Raw genomic sequence first — 24,932 nt, forward strand, 5'->3', positions numbered from 1 at the left:
TTGAAAGATATGCTGGAAAAGTTAACGCCGACAACGGTATCGCAATCTTCGCGTAGTTCTCCTCAACATCCCTCGCACTCGAATTTAAGCTGTGCAAAGTTACCAAAAATAGAACTTCCAAAATTTTCGGGGAAATATGAAGAATGGGCTAATTACGACGATTTATTTTCATCGCTTGTAGACAACGACAATTCACTGAGCAAAGTGCAAAAACTACACTATTTGAAAGCGAGTGTCACTGGTGAGGCTGAGGCATTATTAAGGCATATTCAGGTGACTGAAGCTAATTATGATCAAGCACGAGAAATTCTTAAAAATCGTTACGCTAATAAACGCCTAGTTGTGAATTCTTTACTCAAACGTTTATTTGGACAAAAGAAATGTGCAAGTCAGACTGCAACTCAAATCAAGATGCTTCTAGACACTACCGAAGAATGTTTGAATGGCCTTATAAATGAAGGAATATCTACTACTTCGTGGGATCCAGTTATTATTCATCATGTGGTGCAAAAATTAGATTTCGAGAGTCATAAGTCATGGGAAGAACACGCTTATAAATTGAAACCTAATGAATTACCTAGTTGGCGTGACTTGAAACAATTCCTAGAAGGGAAATTTAGAACACTGGAGCTGGTTACTAACACAAACAATCCGATAACTTCCATCACAAGAGAGAAGACTCAAGCATTCAAGGGCAAGTCATTTCACGTAGCGGCCGCAGCAACATCTTCGGTCCAGACCTGTATTAACTGTAATGAAGACCATACCTTAAGTCACTGCAAGGTATTTGGTAAACTGCAGCCGCGGGAAAGAAGTGAATTTGTAAGAAACAAAAGCCTATGCTTCAATTGTTTAGCTGAAGGTCATTCAGCATGGAAATGTCGTTTGCCAGTTACCTGTCGTATCTGTAAGAGAAAACACCACACTTTGCTTCACGAAAAGAGAGAATTCCAAACTACAGACAATGTACAAACTCACCACAGCCAACTTGATGACACAAAAGATGAACAACAGGAAGACGAAGAAACAAACGACGCAATAGCAACTCATTTCACAGCGAAGAAGTCTACAGCTTTGCTCGCTACCGCATTGGTCCCTGTAAGAGATGAGAAAGGATACGTAACAATATTGCGCGCGTTAGTAGATCCGGGATCCCAAGCTAATTTCATTAGCGAAAGAGCAACTCAAACATTAAAAGTAAAGAGAACATCGGCTAAAGGAAACATCACAGGTGTGGGTTCAACCAAGACTACAGTTAAGCACGTGGTACAGCTGGAACTTTTATCCAATCATGAGGATACGTTCAAGCTCGGTATGAAAGCCTATGTTATGGCCACACAATTGACCACACACCTGCCAACAAAGACTATTAAGATACCATCAAACAATTGGACACATTTACGAGGACTCACCTTAGCTGATCCCAACTTTAATGAAGTAGGAAGAATCGACCTTCTTCTTGGTGTTGAAGTTTGTTCCCAAATTTTGAAGAATGAATTAATCAAAGGTCCCCTAGGTTCACCATGCGCTCAAAACACACACCTTGGTTGGATCTTATTTGGAGCAATACAAGACACATCTTCCTCTGAAGAAATAATTGTCATGCATCATCAGCTAGACATAGACAACATGCTGAAGAACTTTTGGGAAATAGAGCCTGACACAAAGAAGAAATATACAAAAGAGGAAGAGAGATGTGAACGTCTATTTGAAGAAACATATAGTAGACAAGAGGAAGGGAGATACGTGGTAAAATTACCATTTAAGACTGATAATCCTCAATGTCGAAACGGAAACACTAGAGAGATAGCTATTAGAAGATTAGAACAAATAGAAAAAAGATTTAGGAAAGACAAATTATTGAAGGAAGAATACACAAAAGTATTTGAAGAATATAAAACATTAAATCATCTAGAAGAAGTTCCGGAAAATGAAAAGAACAATCCAGCAGTATATCTTCCTCACCACGCAGTGATAAAACTAGATAGGGATACGTCTAAGGTCCGTATAGTGTTTGATGCATCATCAAAAGGTTCAAATCACGTATCTCTTAACGATGAACTGATGGTTGGACCACAAATACAGGAAGATATGAGATCGCTTGTTATAAGGTGGAGAATGAAACGAGTTTGTTTTACGGCAGATGTCCAAATGATGTATAGGCAAATTTTAGTAACAAAAGAAGACGCAGACTTTCAACGTATCCTCTGGCGAGACTCCACTGGAACAATAAAAGACTATCGCCTTTTAAGAATTACTTTCGGCACAGCTTGTGCTCCTTACTTGGCGGTGAAGACGCTCCAACAAATCGCAAAAGATGAAGGCAAGGAACATCCAGTGGCAGCAAAAACGATCCACGAAGACTTTTATATGGATGACCTGATGTCTGGATCAGATACTGTGCCTGAAGCTTTAGACACAGCGATGAATATAGCTGAAATTCTTAAAAGAGGAGGTATGAATCTACAAAAATGGACATCTAATAGCTCAGAATTTCTTAAACAGATTAAGCCGTCTAACAGAAGTATAAAAGTAAAACTAGATATCAAGTTAGATGGGATGACTAAAGCACTTGGAGTTTCCTGGAATATGGGGGAAGACGTGTTTCAGTATAATTTTCAGTTGCCTCATTTAGAAAAAGTCATAAATAAAAGAACTATATTAGCAGAGATCCAACGCCTCTTCGATCCGCTCGGTTGGCTGGCCCCTGCATTGCTTCCTGCAAAAATATTAATACAAAAGTTATGGTTAAAAGGAGTCGGCTGGGATGATGATCTCGATTCTGAAACAAAAGAGGAATGGATTAATATAAGAAATAGTTATGAACACCTAAAACAAATAAAATTAAAGAGATGGATGAACACTACTCAAGACAATTTAAATGAGGTCACTGTGCATGGGTATTGCGATGCGTCTAATAAAGCTTATGGAGCAGTTGCTTACCTTAGAGCCCGAACTGATGATGGAAATTTTAAGATAAGCCTCATCGCTGCTCGAACAAGAGTTGCGCCAGTTAAGCCAGTATCTTTACCGAGGCTGGAATTGTGTGGTGCAGTTCTTTTATCTCAATTGCTGAAACAAATTAGTGAAGCTACTCGAATACCTAAAGATCAGTTTTTTGCATGGACTGACTCCACGATAGTTTTAGCATGGTTGGAAGGGGATCCGATTCGATGGCAAACTTTCGTCAGAAATAGAGTGATTACAATTTTAGACAACATTGGAAACAAATGGTATCATGTCCGAACTGATGAGAATCCCGCTGACCTGGCTTCTAGAGGTTTATTACTACCTGATTTACAAAACAATCTATTGTGGTGGCAGGGACCAAACTGGCTGAAGAATGAAGAGCTACCTGTGAAGAAAATGAACAACTTAATAACAGAATTAGAGATAAGAAGAGATATATTAGTAAATACTAAAGTACAAGATAATTATATAGAAGATGATAAAGATAATAAAGAATTTTTACTTACCAAATTTGAAGATTTTGACACGTTGAAAGAACTGTTAAAAACAATAACTTATTGCAAAAGATTTCTGAAATATAAAAGTTATGGAGTTAAAACTTTAGATGTACCTATAACAACGGAAGAGTTGGAAAGCGCACTCGATGTGTGCATAAGAATTGTACAGAAAAAGGATTTTGAAGAAGAAATGGTTGATCTAAGGAAAAGAGGCAGGGTTAAAAGGAGAAGCAATCTTAAATCCTTACATCCTTTCATTGACGCAAATAATATTCTCAGGGTGGGCGGTAGGATTCGCCATGCTAATTTGAATAACTCGAAGAAGAACCCTATAATATTAAGTGCAAAGAATCCTTTAACATTACTTCTTGTGGCAGATGCTCATGTAAAGACATTACACGGCGGAATTCAATTAATGTTGACATTTCTGAGGGAAAGGTACTGGATTATCAATGCTAAAAGAACAGTAAAATCCTGCATTCATCGATGTTTAATTTGTGCCAAACAGAGTGCTGCTACTAGAACACAACTCATGGGTGATCTACCGAAAGAACGTGTGACTCCAGCTAGACCCTTCTGTAATAGTGGCGTTGATTTTGCCGGTCCTTATCAGGTACTAATGTCAAAAGGTCGAGGTGCAAAAACCAGCAAGAGTTACATTTCAATTTTTATATGCATGGCTACGAAAGCTATTCACCTAGAACTTGTAGGTGATTTAACATCAGAAGCCTTTATAGGAGCTTTTAAGAGATTTGTAGCAAGAAGAGGCAAATGTACCAACCTGTGGAGTGATCAGGGACGTAATTTCATCGGCGCCAACAAAGAATTAGCACTGGAATGGAAAGAAGCTAAATTAGAGTTTGAAGGAGAAATTTCAGAAAAACTTGCATTGGACGGCACTCAGTGGCACTTCATCCCGGCGCATAGTCCCACCTTTGGCGGACTTTGGGAAGCAGGCGTCAAGTCTCTGAAATATCACCTGAAAAGGATACTTAATACCCACCTGACTTTCGAAGAACTGAGTACAATTTTATGTCAGGTGGAGGCTTGTTTAAATTCGAGACCACTGTGCCCAGTTGATGATACAAATCCAGATAGTTTTGAAATTCTTACCCCTGGACATTTCTTGATTGGTGAGGCCCCTATAGTAGTACCGTCTCGCCAGAAAAATTTCTCTTCTATGAGTCATTTATCCAGATGGCGTTATACGCAGAAATTACTTAATGAGTTTTGGACCAGATGGCAAGATGAGTATTTGTCTCGACTTCAACAAAGACCCAAATGGTTAAGAAAGGTAGACGAGTTTAAAATCGGTCAAATAGTTCTCATCAAAACTGATGGGCTGCCTCCTGGTAAATGGCTACTTGGACGAGTAACGGAGAAACATCCCGGAACTGACGGTATAACCAGGGTTTACAGTGTTAAAAGCGGTGATAAAATTGTGAAAAGACCTATCACCAAGTTATGTCTTTTACCTATTGATAATGAATAATGAACTTTGTTTATTTTATAGAATTATTTTCATGTTTAGTTTCATTTAACGAAAGGGCTAAGTTAATTTCATTATTTAGTATATGGCATGTAGGTTTTACTTATAAATTGTTATAAGAAAGTTAAATAATTAATATTTAGTTTTATATACTTTTTGTTTAAAGTTTATTATAGCTGTTAGGTACTTAATGCAAATGTGGATTCTAAGAATAACATGTTCTTTCATTATTTTTGTTATTTAAAGGCCTGTAACAGCCCTTTGGCGGGCGGAATGTTCGATGTTCAAATGCATTGTCCAATTGATAGGAGCTGTCATTATGTGAATCAGTTGCAAATAAACAATCATCCCGTCTACACGTTGGTTTTCCTTTAAAGAGTAGTACAAACCATAGTAACCCTTATTCAAACGTACAATTATGTAGAAGCAATTTTGGGTTGATATTAATTCGATAAAGAATAAACCCTTCTTTAGTCCGTAATACAGCTTAAGACATACATACATATGGTCACGTCTATATCCCTTGCGGGGTAGACAGAGCCAACAGTCTTGAAATGACTGAATGGCCACGTTAAGCTATTTGGCTTAATGATAGAATTGAGATTCAAATAGTGACAGGTTGCAAACCCATCGCCTAAAAAAGAATCCCAAACCCATCCCAAAGTTTGTAAGCCTATCCCGTAGTCGCCTTTTTACCAAATACATGGGAAAAATCATGCCCGTTTTCAGGAACCGAAGAGTTCGCGTGAAGTGATTTATGAGTGTGAATGAAGCGAAAAGAGCATGCAGAGATCGTTACAAGTGGAAAGGTGCAGTATCTGCCTACCCCTCCGGGAAAGTGATTTATGTATGTATGTAATTCTAATAGTAACACGTTGCCAACCCATTGCATAAAAAAAATGGAATCCCAAGTTTATAAGCTAACGAAAGTTTACGAAATAAGTGTAATTTGTTGATCTACGCCTACTCGATAAATTGAAAGAGTTGTAGGTATAAAAGGATTTCATTAGTTTGTCAGGACCATCTCAAAATAGCAGCAATACATTGAGAACGTGTGCGTGAATAAATTTCGGGACAGACCCGGTTCTGATTCATAAAATGTTTATGGTGAAACGGGTAAACATACACACCGAATTTATCGGTTGGAGTCATGAAGGCGGTAAAGTTTATTTCATCATATAAATTTCATCGCCGAATGTAAAATAGTTATTAACATTGAGATTATACTACAATATGTGTCGTGTGGTTCATCATGAAAAAAATAGAGTAGGTAATAGTAGTTCCACCAAAAAGTGGAATAACTATTATATTGGCTCATCCCTTAGTCGCCTTTTACGACATCCATGGGAAAGAGATGGAGTGGTCCTATTCTTTTTTGTATTAGTGCCGGGAACCACACGGCACCATTGTAAGAGTATCGTGCAGTAACCAATCAAACTGATATAGTAATAAAGACGTGGCTTCTCACACTTCTCAAGTTTGTCGGCTCTGTCTACCCCGCAAGGGAAAGACGTGATGTATATTTGTAATTTAGATACGTATCATTTTTACCATGCAAAAACTACCTGTAGGACGTTATAGGGCCAGCAGAAATTGAACCTGTAAGTACATCACATTTTTATGGATCTTTAACGGCTCTACCAGAGACACCCTTTATTAGAATAGAATAGATTTATTTTCAAAATTGGATAGGTACAAGGTATTGACGTCACATCACTTAAATCTAGTTATAATTACTATTTTAATCTAGAGTTTATTTCCGTGAAATAATAATCAGTGCTCTATTATATATCACTCAGACTGCCCGAACTAAATAGGTTCTCGTTTAGGTAAAAGGGCGGAGAAAGTATAAATCATATGCTTATAAAAAGGACAAGGAAATGCCATTAGCGCTAAGAATTTCCCCGATAACATAAATTGCGATGTTTTGTATTGCTGCCACGAGATACATTTCACTTTTTATTAAAATTGGACGTGGAACTGAGTATATATTCCGCTTTAAATGCGTTAGATCATTTAAAACTAAATAAACTAGCTAAACGTGGCCTATTAGTCTTTTCAAGTAATCCGCAAGGGATATAGAATTGATTATGTGTATGTAGATCATTTTAATAATAAATAAATCTATATATATACATAAAATAAATCTGTTGAAGGGACAATTCTGTACATTAAAATATTTGAAAAAATAAGAAACGGAGGGTGGTACTGGATTTATCCCTATTAATCTTTATAATTATACGAACCGACTCCCATCTGACCTCAACAACTTTTGTAAACATTGAATAATGGTTACACATTGAATTGCCAAAATTTTAAAATCAATCTAGTTACAACAAATAGAAAAAAAATACTATTAATTACTTTAATGTTTTTGATAAATTGCTATTGTAATTTCAAGGAATAATACAAAACATGAAACTGCAACACCTAGGAACCACAAGCAGAAGACAGCCGCGACACCTTTTAGTGTGATACTGCAACCATTCATACAGTAATATCCTTTAGTCAAAGCACTTTTAGTAAACACCTCCGATTTAGATATGTCCAAAATCCCCACTGCTTCGTCGTAAAGTCTGTTCAGTATACCGCTTTCGGCAAGTTTCACCATTAAATTTTGAAAAGTCTCCAAAACAAGACTGTCTTTACTGATGGGCATTTCATGAAACACCGTTATAATATTGTCAGCAGATCTCATCAGTCTAGCTTCATCATTATTCGCTGTGATAACTTGATATTCTATGAATTGTCCATCTAATAATACAGTTATACCTTTATTTCTACACACCTTCCACACACAATCTCTAAAACTATCGCAATCTTCTGCATGTTTGAAAAAATTAAGATAATTGACATCTTTGATGAAGTTCCTGCCGTCGGGATAAAGGTAAACTTTTTTCCCTGAATTCATTATGTCATAACTTGTCTTATATAGTGTAGGAGGGTTGCTGATCGTTAAACATGAATATATCTCGATGTTAAAGTAAGCCACTGTAAAGAAACATAGTAATATATATATTATTTGCAATATCTTCTGCTTTGTTGTTCTTGCAATTTGTAATTTAGCTGCTCCAACTGCTGAACCGAAATTGTACAACAAAGTGTTAGACAAAGAAACTCTTTTTCCATCAAACCATGATACCAAATACCAAAGTAACGAATATATAATATAGATAACAAACGACATGTAAAGTTTATCAACTATACTGATTACGTTCTTGAACGATCTCGGCTCCCTTTCCACTGCATACGTCCAAATGATTACTTGTCTTGCATAAATCCCTGAATATTTAATTGTGGTTCCATAAACATTATAGAGACCGCCACCGCATACGTCCAAAGTGTTGTTTTCAAGATACTTCACGAAAGTTACTTCTGCCAGGGAATTGATAGGTAACGTTTTAATTTTATATAAATTGAGCGTTGCATTCACTTTGGCTGCTAATATTTTCAAAATTTCATAGTCACACCCCTTTATTTCATTCGCATTAATTGGAGTCAGAGCTGTCTTATTTGCATACGATTTTATTACTGAAAACGGACGTAGATAACCCATCCCGACTCGTAGGGCACATTTGTGAAAATTTGATGTCGTTTTTTGTAAATAAATGTTATTATTTAATAATTTACCATGGTGACAGGAATTGATATGCGTTGGAAGCAAGTTTTGCTTTACTTCACAAGTAACCTTGTCCAATTCGGGCATAAAGGTGAGAACCTCATGTTTTTCATTATATGGACTTATAATGAAATAGGTGATATGGTATTCGCTTGTCATCAATCCAAGTTTCGAATACATATATTTGCAATCTTTATAGGAAAAGTTATTGATTACAATAATAAACTTGATACTCTCATCAATTATTGTCTCGTTGAGCTGCGACAATTCTTTACAGTCATTGTAAAAAATAATAATCATCACCTGTTGTTTATCAATGTACCTAGTTTCGATTAAATCTTTGACATTCGTTGTAACAATTCTGGGAATGCCGGCTACTGCAAGTTTTTGAGTAATTTCAAAAGAAAAGATTGATGCATTTTTTGTAAAATTTTCATTATTTTCAAACAGCAATACTGTTATTCTTGATGTTGATAAATCCTTCACAACTTTCATAATGCATTCAGTTACCGAATCAAACATTGGTGCAATTTTTTTACTTTTTATAGTTTCAACACTTGCATAATAAATAAGTGATATTAAAATTAATTTCACTAATATTCTTTTGAAAATCATGTCTCTAGCTTATGATGTATTTAGTACGTCACCCAAACGAAACCAACTTAATAATGCAGATAATTCAAAAAGCATTTGGTGAATACTTAATAATGAGGTCATGTTACGGCTTTTAATTTTGAAAGCTTTTACATGTACATACAATGAAAATGTCTGTTTTGTGAGGTACAAAACAAAATCATCATTAAACGCCTATTACATGATTAATTTCTTTTCTTTTTTTTTTACTGACGGCAGAACAGAATTTATCACTTAGAATTATTCCCCTTCTTATAAACTATAGAAAACTATATAAACTATAGAGAAAACCAGACAATTTTCCCAAAATTATCACGGATAAAAGGGGATTTTGTAAATATGAAGTCGCGAGCTAAATTAAGTTTAATTATCGATGGATTAATTGATAAACCTACCAAATTATTACAGCATGATGCTCTGTAGATATTTTATCATATGCTAGCATTCCGCCCTGGCTTCGCACGGCTAGTATTTATACATATAAAGCTTCCTCTTGAATCACTTTTAAAACTGTATTAAAACAATAGCATCAAAATCCGTTGTGAAGTTTTAGAGATCTAAGCGTACTTACATACATACAGAAAGACAGACGCGGGAAGCGACTTTGCTACTATGTAGTGATAATAAAGTGATGTTATTGATTCATGATAACATCAGAACAAATTTTAGGGTATAAAAATATGACACGAAATCTACCTATGTAACAATTTCAGTAAGTAATTTCAATAGTCTCAACCAAGCGGCATTAAATTGCGGAATTATTTAGAATTGTACATGACAGTAAAACAGACTAACGAATTGCGAACAAAACTTGACTGTTACATAAATCGTTCTTCAAAAAAAGCAGTTCAATTAAGGAGAGGATTAATTACGGAGTTAATAAAAGGTACGGCATTCATCCCGGTATAACCCGTGCTTCATTAAAAAGTTACCGGGAGAACAACCTTAACGGAACTCTAGTATTCGTTTTGCATTTTTTTTTGCCCATCTTCTTTTTAACAACGAGTTTTAAATTTGTAAATTCAGACTTACTTACTTATAACCACCGACCAGTCTCTGTAACATTCGACCAAAAAGTGGATACAACACTTTTTATTTTGTTACTGTACGTTGTACGTAAGTGTCTGTCTCTAATATGGTCTATAGACTTTATATAATTAATTATAATTTGAGCATTGTTACGAGTATATTGTTGTGTACAGATTTTGATGCCTTTTAGCTTGCAATAGTTTCTTTGCTTTGTTATTGGAAATTGGTTTAACGTACGTTCAACATAAGCAGTAGAAGTACTCCAAAATATTGCTACTTAATTGTATCTGAGTAAGAAATACCTTAAACAATTATGTAATAATAAAATTAATACTCTGGTAACAAATAAACAACTTTATTTACAAAGGACATACGTAGCACTTATTATATTTTTTGGAAGAAAATTTTAAAAGAAGGTATTTTATACAAAGAATACTGAAGGATAGGGTAACCGAAAAAACAGATAATTTTAAGATATACTTATAAAAAGATGTTGGTAAAAATGGAAATATCAACAAATAACTGATAGATTTAATAAACAATTTGATTCAATCTCTAAAAACCATTTGGCAAGTGCAAAACGTTCAAGGTATGTTTCAAAATAAATAATCATGTTCATAAAACAATTTTTACATAAAAGAAAAATAAACTTAAAATTAACTTTCTGGAAAATGACTAGACTTATATCTATCCCGAAGGATAAAATAATCTTATTTTAACACAGATCTAAACTTCGCAGTCAATCAATAACAAATCAAAAATGAAGAAGAATCAGGCTTTTAAGTTTTTGTACAATGACAAAAGGTATATGCTTAGCCACAAACTTCACATGGACTGGTAATAATAAGAAGGAGAATTAATTAAAACGATTCATAATACTTCAAAAAGATAAAAATTCCTTAGTCTTCCTTGTCGGCCCAAATGCTGTCACCGTTGACCTCGGTAGTGCCCCTGATATATTTCTGGACAGCTGGTAGTTTGTACATGTAGACGGACAAGACAGAGCCTGCACAGGCACCTATCCAGTAGACCACAGCATGTTCCAACAAGGTATGCCCTTCACAGCCAGCTTTGAGGGAAGTCGCCAGAACGGGGTTGAAGTAACCACCTGAGTAGTCGAAAGCTGTAAGAAAAATGACGTTAACCCTCACATTTTCTTGAAAAACAATTTGTTTGATTCTAAAAGTTAAATATATGGAAGTGAAAGAACGATTGGATTCAAATATAACTATTAACTAACAGTTTGAACTTGAGCCGTTCTATCATCGAATTTCCAAATTAAAAAAAAAATCTGTGGGATTTATCTACAACTTTTGATAAAGCAAATAGTTTCATAACTACAATTAAGGTATAAATCTTTATAAAGAATAGCAAAAGTTCTATAAATCTTTTGAATCTTTCTTCCATTTCGAACAGATACAAGAAAATAAAAAATAATTAAATAGCTAATGAACATCTATGTGAAATGTGTAATAATTAAGACAATGAAACTAATGAAGACAATAATGCAAATGCATATGCGAAATACGAATATATACATTCAATTCTAAATTTTGATAATCATGCATATGATACAAATGAATAACAGGTAGCGAGAATGTCGACAAGTTTAAAAACTTATGATCATGGGGTTTTTTTTAACTAATATAGAGAATATAATAATGGATTTTCAGTATTTTTTGGGTCTATTTAATTTTTCCTATGAATAATATCAGAATTCTGTGATTTACCTTTATGTAAAAGGCTGTTTTTTTTTTTAAATGCTATTGATTGTTTTATAATTTTATCAGCAATATAATCATAGAAATCATATTTTAAACATTAAGTAAATTGTCGTATTATGAAAAATAAACTACATCAATATTATCAACTTTATTCGTTGTCGTATCGTTATCCTTTTTTAGTTTATATTACATTATTAAGTAAATGTTGTTTGTCTGTATAGATTTTATTTTTATAGATTCTAGGGTTCTTGTCGCCACTGTCACCACCTGTAGTTAGTTGAACAGCTATGTACCTTTTCCTAAATGGATTTTGCAAAAGATGGACACGCTTAGGTCCGCATTGGCACTATTGTCTTGATACCGGTAGACAAATACCTTATGCCTAGTTAGGACCCCTGCAACAGTGAACTGTATGAGTCTGATGATGATATTGATGATGATGTAGTGAATATCATGAAATAAGCAAATTTTTATTTTGAAGCACCGGTGGTAGGGTGATTTAGATACTCCAACTAAACAGGCGTGATCTTAACACGGCCATGACTTAAATTTTCTGAGTTATGTACTTATGTATGTATTATCAGCTTTTATGCTAGGCGATGAACTTACGGTAAGGGAAAACATCGTGAGGAAACCTGAACATAGGTTAGGCCACCTTACAGTCGTTGCAGAGATCAGACGAGTGAAGCTTTATGTAAAAACGTGACCTCATCTCTAGACACTACTAATAATGTAATACCTCTATATACATATATGCCCATAAAATCATGCCTCTCTTTTAGAGAAGTAGGAAGAGACTTCACTTTCCTACATCAAATATCTTTAATGAAGCGAATGAAGAATACGGATGAAGTGAAAGAAGTATGCAGAAAACATTGCAAGTGGAAAAATGTAGGTCTCTTAAGTCATTAAGTTTATAATGTAATATAATTAACATAAATTTTAAAAAAACCTGTAACTGACACTAAAAGAAAGAAATATTTCAATAACTCGATTTAATCTTTCTTTCTCATCTATAATTGGGTTATGGCGTTAGCTACAGAAATCATAAAATCTCAAAATCTTACGAGTTTATTATTTTCGGAACTCCAGATTACGCCTTGAAAATTTTCCTTTGATCAGCATGTTGTTTGTTATTTCTGTTACGTGCTGTATTTCGTGAATGTTATAAGTAGCTTTTCAGAATTAAGCTTTATATCGTTTTAACGGTGTTGTTTATTTAGATGATGTCGTTAAGCTATGTATTTCGACTGACAGCCCCATATTCTAGCAATAACATGCATCATCAAGTAATGTCTTTGATGAATGTATCCTTGTCCTTTCCTTTTATTTATTTAGTAACTCATTAGAATAATCATAAATAGGTAACATTTCGCCCAAATGATTCGGTCTAAGGTTGTGAAAAGTCCAATAAAAAAAAATTGTTGACAACATTGCATAACTATATGTCGATGACGACAAAGTTCATGTATGTCCTAGAAATCGAACCCACTATCTGAAAATTTAGGGTATTTACTCACAAAATGTGCATTCAAACCTTCCCAAGAGACTGAAATTGCTCAAAGGTTAAAAGTGCTTACTCCTTTGCTCAAAAACATAGGCGGACTCACATTGATATAGAATCATGGTTGCAAGGTGCATCCCGAGCTTCTCTCCACAGATATGGATTAATTCAACGACTGTATCAATGTAAATCAACCATTGTAGATAATCAAGCCAAATGTATGTCTGTGATTTAATTATGATCCGATAGTATACATATATAAATAAACTCTTTATTGTTCTTACCAGCGACGACAAGGGAAGTGCCAATGAAGGAGTCAATGGCCGTTGCAAATCGAGGGTTCAGATCACCCAGCGATTTTGAAGCCAGCCTGCAGAGGCAGGTGGCTATACCTTCAACCACCGCGCCGTAGAGAACTGGCACCTTATGATAATAAAAAAAATGAAATAAATTAAAAATGGTTTTATGTAATAAATAATTGGAAAATTGTTTTATTCTTTTACGAATTCTTCCTTACGAAGGTCTGCATCTGCACTTTTAAAATCGCAAATTGATATATGGTTCTGAAGTGGAACTACTTATTTGTGCAAATCAATAAGGCAAAACTTTCCTTCTGGGGTTATATTTTCTTTAACGAATTTTTCTAGTGTATTATAAAGAAGCTGCTACTATCTTTTTTTTTAATTTATATTATAGCAAAGAAATCTAGATCGTTAGTTTTATAAACAGTAAACAAGATTTATCTTTTCCGACTGTAAACTGAATTTGATGTTTATTTTATGTAATGATTATAATCTTTATATTACATACATACATACATAAAATCACGCCTCTTTCCCGGAGGTAGGCAGAGACTACCTCTTTCTCTTGCCACGATCTCTGCATATTTCCTTCGCTTCATCCACATTCATAACTCTCTTCATGCAAGCTCAGCGGTTTCGGGTACATTAATGACTACTTTACTTTCGTTACCAGCGTACAAAATTCAATTTGTAATAAAAGCAATGATTGTTCCCTGACGGACTCTAGTACTTGCATCTACGAAGATGCAGACCTGTCTGGGCAGGGCATTAATTTGGCACCTCATTGTTCAAACCAAAGATCATTGTGAGCTTGGTTTGTTTTAGGGTGCTTTAGTTAAGGGTGTAAAAAATTGATCTGGTTTTATCCAAATTCATTTTTCATTAAGATTTAAGATGGATATAATTTTGGAGCCGCAATTTTATTTGCGCGCAAATGTTGGTGGTCAACTAATCACATTGGCGATTCTACCTCGATTTGCAACTATGCATAGACAAGTTTTTTGTTTTTCTTTTTACCTAGATGGCCAGGTACTTTTTTAATGACGTTAAATGTTCAGTATATCTTACATTCTTAATTTTCTTGGTATTTACTGACAAAAACAGACTCTAATAACGGAGGAATAACTTCTTACTAGTTTCTAGTTCTAGTTACTAATTTCTATTAGTTCTTCATTCTTTTTTAACAAGTTACCTGTAAGTCTGCTCTACACTCTTCGTAGGCTTTGTCCTTGTGAGTTTCTGAGATCTCAAGTGCCCAATACATTTGGACATACTTGAACACCATGACTCCTCCGATGAGCTCCGCCGCGGTCTTCAACAAAGATTTTCTGACGTCGCCTTTGCCTGAATTTATAAAAAAAAAGTAATAAATAGTGGTGAGGGAAATATTGAAAAATAATATGAATTTACTCCTCCTTTTCGTGGTATAGGTAGAGAATACGTCTTTTTTTCTTTTGCTTCATCCATATTGATCAGTCTTTCAGTTCATGAAATTTCATCGGGATTTTTGAGCAGACCTATTTTATCAGAATGTCCCAGATTTCTTATAATAAACCTGAGACCTCCAACTTGTTGACCTTACTTAGGCCTCATACGGTCAAACACAGAAAAATTTATATTATAATAACAATTCAATCAATTACTTATAATTTATCAACTAAATACAATCTATATTAAAATTAAACATACATACACGTCTTACATACATATGGTCACGTCTATATCCCTTGCGGGGTAGACCGAGCCAACAGTCTTGAAAAGACTGAATGGCCACATTCAGCTATTTGGCTGATAATAATGATAGAATTGATATTCAAATAGTGACAGGTTGCTAGCCCATCGCCTACAAAAGAATCGCAAGTTTGTAAGCCTATCCCTTATAGCCTTTTACGACATCCATGGGAAAGAGATGGAGTGGTCCTATTCTTTTTTGTATTTTATTTTATTTTTTTGTATTGGTGCCGTGTGGTTCCCGGCACCAATACAAAAAAGAAAAATTAAAATACTGCCATAAACATTTTCACGGTATTCTTAAAGTAAGAGTCACCCTGTTTTAAAGATTTTTATAGATTCAAGGCTCTCTTACTACTACATTACGAGAGACATTTCAGACAATTAATAATTACCTTCAATGACATCCTCGATGTGCGTGTAAGGGCAGGCAGTGGCCTCTCCCCAATTCAAAGACCACCAGATGGTGAGCGCAAACAGGAACACTGCATACGTAGCCACTCCAAAGTTGTCTGCAACTGTAATTAGCAAGAATTCATTAGATAATTCTTATAAATAAAATAAATATATACGAGACAAATTGCACAGATTGAGTTAACTTAGAAGTAAGTTCGAGATACTAACTCAACGGTACTATATTTTATAACAAATAATGAATACTTATACAGATAAACTTCCATTTCTTCAGGTCTTTCCATTCTCATGGTGTAGCACGGCCAGAAATGTGTTCTTTTTACATGCGAAGCAAGTTTATTATGATTTGACCTTGCGGTTCCCAGCACTTTAGAATACGACCATTCCATATCCCATGAATGTCGTAAAAAGCGACTAATTAAAGGCTGATAAGCTTGGGATTCTTCTCATAAGCAATGGGCTAGTAACCTGTCACTACTTGAATCTCAACTTAATTCCATCATTAAGGCATACCGCTGAACGTTTCAGTCTTTTCAAGAATGCTGTCTCTGTCTACCCCGTAAAGAATAAAGATATTATTTATATGTAACTGGCAGGATTCAAAACCACAGCGAGGCGACGTTGTGATCCAGAGCTGGTCAGTCATGATATCGGCTTCCACTGATAGCGTCAAATACAGCATAAACTATCTGATGCTTGTCCCAAAAGCCATAAAATTCAATAATTTTCTTCAACACAAAAAAATTAACAAAAATCATATTTCTATACTAAACAGCAAAATATGAACCTGTTTTCTTATAAAACAGTGCGTTTGAAAAATCTGCACGCCTGAGCGGAATAAAATCAAAGAAGGTGCGTGTACGCAGGCTCATTGAAAATAATTACTAATCACTGAAAAACATAATTTCACCTATTGTTTTTAACTATTTCTGGTCACACATTGAAAGTTTTACGAATATCAGAAAAGTAACGCCTTACTGGGACGACCATATAAAAATTTTCTCGTTGAAAAACGTAAATTCTTTTGAAAATCCAGGAAAATTCTAAAGTACCACTATAAAGTCTACATTTTACGGCACTTTCGAAGATACCTAGGTGCCGATGGTTTCTTGGAAAATTACAAAAGTATACCTAACTACTATAAGTTCTGTCATCTCATCTCTTAAACATATTTCAGTTGTAAGTTTTTGTTCTTTGAAAGTTGAAGTTAGTTCCTTGGACAGATGCCTTACTCAGAATTCATGTTGCAAAATGGGATGGGTGCTGTTGGCTCTGTCAACCTAGCAAAGGATACATACATGATTATATGTATGTATGTATGTACCAACACGCAACATTGTCTCACCAACGATAAGTTCGAAGCAGCAACCGCACAGCTCAGCAGCAGCTATGGACTCTTCTAGCAGCAATCTCACGGTGGGCTCTGATACTACCCTCTGCACCAGTCTCCGCGCGCAGTGGGCCAGCAGCGACGTCAATAGGATGAACAGTGTCGACACGACCAGCGGCGCAAACGTCACTTTGTTTATCTGGAATTGATATTGTGTAACTTTTTTAAAGTTCGATAAGAATTTTTGAAGTGGAAATGTTTGGGCCGCTTCGTGTCCACGTGACATTGTGATTTTTTTAATAGCTTATTAAAAGAATTTATGTGTTTTTTTTTTCATATCAACTAAATAGCTAAATTTATTAAAATCAATAATTTATATATGTTTCTTCACAAAAATGTTTTTTGTGTAAAATGAGGTTAGTTGATCAAAAAGATATTGCGATATCTATTTCCATCATGCGAGGAAAATGCAAACTGTTTACATAATTTCATGTTAGATACTACTATTTTAAGTATATTATTTTCCAAATTTCAACCTACGGAAATCCGGAAAAGGTTCTCAAGGCAACACCTATATTTTTAATCAGGATATTTTTAAATTACCTTTCCAACCCTCAAACCGCCTGATCCGTGTACCCAGGTTTAATTTTCACCATTAAACTTTCATCTCTTGTTTAATATGAGCTAAGAATTTGAACTAAGAAAGTCTATTACGGTTAGTTAAGTTTTAAAACAGTGCAACGGCGATAAAAGCACAGGCGGGAACGTGTAAAGTGCATTTAAAATGCACTTAAGTAAATTAAAAACTTTGTAGAATGGTAACTATGCTACAGTGTAGTTTGTTCCGCTTTTTCTACACATGCACTTTGGAAGCGGTAGTAGTTATAATTAGAGTTAAGTGATGTGACGTCAATAAGTGATACTTTGTATCCATACAAACATACATAAAATCACGCCTCTTTCCCGGAGGGGTAGGCAGAGACTACCTCTTTCCACTTGCCACGATCTCTTCATATTTCCTTCGTCCACATTCATAACTCTCTTCATGCAAGCTCGGCGGTTTCGTGTACTTTTGACCTGACCCTTTACCAGGACGTCCTTAATTTGATCAAGATACGTTCGTCTAGGTCTTCCCACTCCGACCTTTCCCTCCACACCCTCCATGTATATCTGCTTAGTCAACCTGTTTTCAGTCATCCTCTCCACATGACCGAACCATCTCAACATACCCTTTTCTATTCCTGTAACTACATCTTCTTTCACATCACAACATTCCCTTATCACGCTGTTCCTTATCCGGTCACTCAATTTCACACCCAACATACTCCTTAACGCTCTCATTTCCACTGCATTTATTCTGCTTTCGTGCTTCTTATGCCATACCCAACTTTCACTCCCATACATTAACGCCCGGACCAACACGCCCCTATGCACAGCCAGTCGAGCCTTTTTGGATAGTTTCTGACTGCTCATAAAGGCATGCAAACCTTGTATCCAATTTTGAAAAAAGCTTTCTTGAGACAGCAAGGAACTAAAGAACAAGAAAACGGTCACAAGAAGGATACCGCTATAGGTAACGTTTTGGAATACCTGATAATGTGTGCCATGTAGGTACTCGTAAGATTCAAAATATAAAAATTCATTTTTTTTTTATTCTTTATTATGGGACACTTCATATTATCACTTAATAATTGTCATATCATATTTGGTTTAACAACATTGGTTGACGTCAAATAAATTACTTAAAACTAAGTTTATAGCCGCTTCCAAAACGTCAGTGCAGAAGAAGCGGTAACAAACTAGAATAACAAACTTAGAATAGAAATGTGGACGACAGAATGCCGTGTGGTTCCCGGCACCAATGAAAACAGAATAGGACCACTCCATCTCTTTCCCATGGATGTCGTAAAAGGCGACTACAGGATAGGCTTACAAACTTGGTATTCTTCTTTAGGCGATGCGCTTGCAACCTGTCACTATTTGAATCTCAATTCTATCATTTAGCCAAATAGCTGAACGTGGCCATTCAGTCTTTTCAAGACTGTTGGCTCTGTCTACCCCGCAAGGTATATACCATATGTATGTATGTAGAATACATGAGATGTATGTATGCGGTGTAGCATGTCACAGTTTAAGAGAAAAAAGAAATACAATTTAACATGGTATATTATTTCAATACAGTGAAAGACAGCAAGCGATCAAAAGCATTGGAATTCTAGTTCTCGTGTTTTATTATTAGATTTGCATGAATCGTTGGAAATGGCGGCGGTGCGTTACTGGAATAACAAGTTCATAACTTACTGGTCTCTGAAAACATAGTCTGTTGGTGTAATAAATAAATTTCCTGGTAAATTTCTTGAAGAATTCAAATGGTTTTGAAAGTTATCGCTGTGGTGGCGTGTGGTTCCCGGCGCCATTTAAAAAAATTATAGGACCACTCCATCCCTTTCTCATGGATGTCGTAAAAGGTGACTAAGAGGTAAACTTATAAACTTGGGTTTCTTCTTTTGGGCGACAGGCTAGCAACCTGTCATTATTTGAATCTCAATTCTATCATTAAGCCAAACAGCTGAACGTGGCCTATCTGTCTTTTTAAGGCTGTTGGCTCTGTCTACCCCGCAAGGGATATAGGCGTCATTATATGTATGTATCGCTGTGGTGATCGGTAGAGGCGGGCCAAGACTTGATTTTAGCTTTTCTTGGCTTAACTTTAAGGTATACATACATCAATCAATCCAGACTTTTCCTAGAGGGGTAGACAGAGACTAATTCTTTCTACTTGCCACTATCCCTGCTTATTTGCTTTATCTAAGTAGAAGGTTTCAAATCGAGGAGTTTAAGGCTATGAATAAGATATTAAGGGATGTTACCGGTAGACGAAATAACAATGAAAATACCATATAAGTATTTATTATAAGATTATTTGTTTATAACTCCTTTTGTAGGTATATATACCAGATTGATTCATTACACAATGTATCATATTCAAATATAAAAAATAAAATGGCCGTGTCTTGGCAATTTTTTTCTTAACTTTGCTCTTATTCGCTATTATTATGTTGAAAAATTCCGTTTCCCATTTCCGTTTCGATGTTTCTTTATCTTCCACTATTTTACTCCACAATCGGTTCCACAATAGTTTATACCCACTATTATCTTACTGGACTGTTCGAATAAATAAGAACAGTTTTATTGTAAATATTGTTTTTTGCCTGCGACTTGGTCCGTTGGAATTTCAAAAAAACATACATACATACATTTAATCACGTCTATATCCCTTACCAGGTAGGTAGAGCCAACTGTTTTGAAAAGACTGACAGGCCACGTTCAGCTGTTTGGCTTAATGATAGAATTGAGATTCAAATAGTGACAGGTTGCTAGCCCATCGCCTAGCCTCGCCTTTTTTTTTTAATCCATATAAATTTTTTGTGTGTTGTTTGAGTATTTTATATTAAAAAACTGAAATTCAAAATACTACTAATACTAATGAAACGGTAAAAATATTTTGTATATATACATTTAGTATTTTGACTGAAACGGATAGAGGGTTTTTTTTACATTTTTTGTCTGTCTGTCTGTATCTGACTGTATGATCAATCAAGATTCAACTCGGATTCCATTTAACTCGAAATTTACGCGGACGAAGTCGCGGGCAACAGCTAGTTACAAACTAAGTAGAGGAGTAATATCAACTAATGTCACTGAACTCCAATTGCAATACACGCTTCGGATCCAGTGTTTGCTCGCCAGTCGAACTGTTGACGAAATGCAAACTTGGAAACATACGGTTGTTTATTTGCACAATTTTAGGTAAAGTAACGAATTTAATAGTAACTAGTTTTTGCACGCAACCTCGCTTATGTACACTGTACATGTTTAGTGGGTTACAGGAAAATATTGATGAGAAAGTAACAAGCGAAGATATGGTAGTTTCTTTGCCGTCCATCAAAGGCGTGTAATATGAGTATGTTGTACCTGGAAAAAATTGCATAATGCGTTAAGGCCGCCTTTTCCTATAAAAGGCGTCCTTTTTCTATCTATCTATGTAACTTTTGAGAGGAAAGTGTACTGTAACCCTGTACCACTGTACTTAGATACTGGCACTACAAGAAATGACCACTCCATCTGTTTCCGAGAATGTCTAATAAACGACTAAGTGCATCCAACGTACTCATAGCAACTGAATGAAATATCTATGGAGGATGCAACTAGCACTTTCAAAAGCCGAAAGTGTGTTAATGATACATTGTATCGTTGAGTTAGTATCATACGTTCATACATATGATCACGTCTATATCCCTTGATGGGTAGACAGAGCCAACAGTTTTTTAAAGACCGATAAGCCTATTTGGGTTTAAGATAGAATTGAGATTTAAATAGTGACAGGCCGCTGCCCATCGCCTTCAAGAAGCATCCCAAGTTTATAATATATTCCCTTAGTCCGCTTTTACGACATCCACGTCAATGAAGTACAGACGTGATTGTATATGTATGTATGTTTGTTGATGTGTAGGTACATTTTGATGGAAAATAATCTCGACTTCGACACGCAAGGGCGTGTGTTTGGACCACATTGCGCCAACGCACCATGAGCGAGTGCACTCAGCAAAGGTATCTGTTGAAGCTCCTATCCAATCCTCCTTTGTGCCGCATTGACGCACGCGTCTGATTGTGTTTTTTTTTTACTTTTCGATTTTCGAATTATACTTAGTCAAATTTTAAAAAAAAAAAACAGTTCCTTTTCTTTCATTTAAAAAATTCCGAAAGTAATAAGCGACACTTCAAGACAGTAGTATCTGATCTGCCGATGAAAATCCGTCCGAAATTCCTCGAGATTGGTACATCCATACAGAAAGGGGACTTTAACTATAATTTGTAATGATGAAGGTTCTAGATGGAAATAAGTATTTTATGTTCTAAGCATGCGGAGCCGGGTGCATACCCTAGTTGTATTATGACTTTAAATAATTAGGTAACCTAAAATGCTTAGCTAATAGTTGTGTAATCCCTTCAAGCTAAGCGGAAGCTTCCGAAGCTCGCGAGCTGAAAGCTGACTGAACACAAACGCGGAAGTCCCAAGTTCGCTAAACACATTAAAACCAAGTTTAACTCTCACGAGTCGAGTTCCGAACGAATACTCGGCTAATGACAGTTGGAAACGAGTGATTTGAGGTTATGCAAATATCACTCGTCTTTTTCACTTACGGAGGTGACAGAGCCGAAAAGACTTGAGCACATTTAGCTTGATAATGACGTGATTATATGCATGTACGTTTTAAGAAATTTCCGGGAAATTTCTTAAAACACACATATAATAACGTCTTTATCCCTTGCGGGGTAGACAGAGCCAACAGTCTTGAAAAGACTGATAGGCCACTTTCAGCTATTAGGCTTGAAAATAGAATTGAGATTCAAAAAGTGACAGGTTGCTAGCCCATCGCCTAAAAGGAGAAGCCCAAGTTTATAAAATTATTTTTTATATAATTATTTTATAGTACGTGATATTTTAAGAAGATTAATATAGAAGATAACCCATAAAGAATTAACATAAAAAAAACTTACTCTCGCATATATAATATTAGTTAGTATTTTAAAAAATGAGAATCCATACACATTCTCCTCTGATTTCATTGTTATCTAACCTAATTAAACGTTAAAAATGTACATGTTGAATATTATCAATAATTGGTTAATTAATCGTTCACTCTTTCATCAGCCATCGGCATTTTATAACGTAACGAACGGACGGACAAATATCTTATCTTTCTACAATTCCGTCAATAATATTGTTGACTAGCTGTGCCCGCGACTTCGTCCGCTTAGAATAGTTATTATGGGCATCATTGAAGCCCTCAAGGATGAATAATTATCCCCGTTTTTTTTTTTGTAACATTTTTTAATTATTTCTTTGCTCCTTATAGTTGCAGCGTGATGTTATATAGTAATTTTTCAATTGGAACCCGTAGTTCCTGAGATTAGCGCGTTCAAACAAACAAACAAACTCTTCAGTTTTATAGTATTAGTATGACGAGTAGAAGTATCGACCTTGTATTTAGGCCTGCCAAGTTTTAGTAAAAGACTATGGATAGGATATAGTTTAAACTCAATTTGTATGTTGGAGCGATTTTTATTCAGTTTATTGTTTTTAATGAGTGAAGATTAAATACGTAAGTATATGTTACTCTTACTCCGTGCAGATTTAAAAATTCAATTAAGGAAATTCTCGGGATTCTACTTGTAGGCGATGAGTTAGCAACCTGTCACTATTGGAATCTCAATCCACCATTCCAGACGATTTTTGAGACTGCTGGCTCCGTCTACACCGTAACTGATAAAGACGTGATATACATGTACGTGTGATTCCCGACACCAATAAGATAAAGAATAGGATCACTCCATCTCTTTCCCATGGATATCGTAAAAGGCGACTAAGGGATAGACATATAAACTTTGTATTCTTCTTTTAAGCGATGGACTAGCAACCTGTCACTATTTGAATCTCAATTCTATCATTAAGCCAAACAGCTAAATGTGACCTATCAATCTTATCAAGACGGTTGGCTCTGTCTACCCCGCAAGGGATATAGACGTGATTAAATGTATGTATGTACGCATGTTTAATAAAACACAGTAAATCCGCGCGCCGTCCCTTGCTCTGTGGTCACCCAAACAATGCTTTGGCATAAGGTGTATGATTGTACGGCATTTACGTAATTAGTATGGAGGACACACAGACAGACGCGTATTGCGGAAGTTTATATCGGAGTTCTACCTTGACGATAGGTCGGCTTTTAATTTAGTTGATGATTTATGTAAGTTATTGTAGATTGACTCGAGAAATACTGACATTGGTGTGTAAATAGAAAGAATATTTAAATGATTTTTAGTTTATTCTTGTTCTAAATAAGTCTAAGAGTAAATTTTTAAGTGAATGATTATTAAGTGAATTAAAAACGACAAAATGATTTGATCCAAAAATAATAATAATGATGGTTAATGTTAATCAATGATTTGTACAATGATACCACAACACATCAAAACGTACCTTAATGACTACTTTTAGAAAAATCCCAAGGACGTCTATAGTGAACTTCATTTTGTAAAATAAATCCGTAACCACTATTCGAATTACACTTCGTTTCACTTCACGAACTGGAAATGAAAATGGCCAATTAAAAACGACGGGAATGCACCGCGAACATTTTGCAACAAAATACGTAAGTATCCTAGCTCAGACGAGCCAAAAAATTCAAGATCACAAACTATTTTTAACACCAAACACACAGACACACACTTACCATTTTATTAATAAACTCAAAAGTGGTAATCTTAAGTCGAGTCACCTATTTTTGAATTGTGACTCGATTAAGTCGGATCCGTGAAAAATATAATATGTACTACGTTTGATTTTTGATGTGAGACCGAGTGTTCTGCGCGTACGCATCTTGAGCCGAGGTCGACCGGAGGCGGTCTTAATATAGACCCGACCGAATGAGTACTACGGATCGAATCTCCCAGGGATCCGTTTTATACCACAATGCTTGGGAAAAATTGGAAAACGCTGGTGGTATGCATGTGTGGCAAACGTGCGGATATCACATTAAAAAAAATAATGCAAAAATGTCTTTTGCGCCAATATGCACGGTACTTGTGGGGCATAGATTGTGAAATTATTTTTAGAATAGTCAAA

At 35.4% G+C, this 24,932-nt stretch overlaps 3 protein-coding genes across 4 annotated transcripts; 1 reads left to right on the plus strand and 2 right to left on the minus strand.

Moving 5' to 3' along the window:
• Positions 1–411: 411 nt before the first annotated feature.
• On the plus strand, positions 412–5,365 carry LOC132902740 (uncharacterized). The gene has a single exon (XM_060948963.1). It carries the CDS (start codon positions 412–414, stop codon positions 4,957–4,959), a length of 4,548 nt encoding a protein of 1,515 aa, XP_060804946.1. The 3' UTR covers positions 4,960–5,365.
• A 1,956-nt stretch (positions 5,366–7,321) lies between these two features.
• On the minus strand, positions 7,322–8,548 carry LOC132902741 (uncharacterized; the record flags this gene model as incomplete). Its single annotated transcript, XM_060948964.1, has 1 exon — positions 7,322–8,548. A coding segment is annotated over one exon (1,227 nt), but the record flags the coding sequence as incomplete, so codon positions are not given.
• A 2,036-nt stretch (positions 8,549–10,584) lies between these two features.
• On the minus strand, positions 10,585–24,719 carry LOC106143364 (aquaporin-11). Of its 2 annotated transcripts, XM_013345423.2 has the most exons (8): positions 24,541–24,719; positions 24,288–24,394; positions 17,258–17,441; positions 15,894–16,016; positions 14,960–15,111; positions 13,750–13,888; positions 12,255–12,356; positions 10,585–11,360 (listed from the first exon to the last, which is right to left on the minus strand). In XM_013345423.2, exons 2-8 carry the CDS (start codon positions 24,336–24,338, stop codon positions 11,137–11,139), a joined length of 975 nt encoding a protein of 324 aa, XP_013200877.1. In that variant the 5' UTR covers positions 24,339–24,394; positions 24,541–24,719; the 3' UTR covers positions 10,585–11,136. The 2 variants fall into 2 exon arrangements, with proteins under 2 accessions (XP_013200877.1, XP_013200879.1); XM_013345425.2 differs by lacking the exon at positions 12,255–12,356 and having other exon boundaries at positions 10,587–11,360.
• Between the last annotated feature and the right edge of the window lie 213 nt (positions 24,720–24,932).

This window comes from Amyelois transitella, chromosome 17 (genome assembly GCF_032362555.1).
Source record: "Amyelois transitella isolate CPQ chromosome 17, ilAmyTran1.1, whole genome shotgun sequence".
NCBI classification, from domain to species: Eukaryota; Metazoa; Arthropoda; class Insecta; order Lepidoptera; family Pyralidae; genus Amyelois; species Amyelois transitella.

Bases quoted from the DNA above. Each gene is read 5' to 3' on its own strand.
- LOC132902740 (XM_060948963.1), top strand. From the start codon at position 412: ATGCTTCTAGACACTACCGAAGAATGTTTGAATGGCCTTATAAATGAA.
- LOC106143364 (XM_013345423.2), bottom strand. From the start codon at position 24,338: ATGAAGTTCACTATAGACGTCCTTGGGATTTTTCTAAAAGTAGTCATT. The intron at 17,442-24,287 runs GTACGTTTTGAT...TATCAATTCCAG, and splicing joins TTCTAAAAGTAGTCATTAAG to ATAAACAAAGTGACGTTTGC. The intron at 13,889-14,959 runs GTAACTTGTTAA...TATTATCATAAG, and splicing joins AGTGTAGAGCAGACTTACAG to GTGCCAGTTCTCTACGGCGC.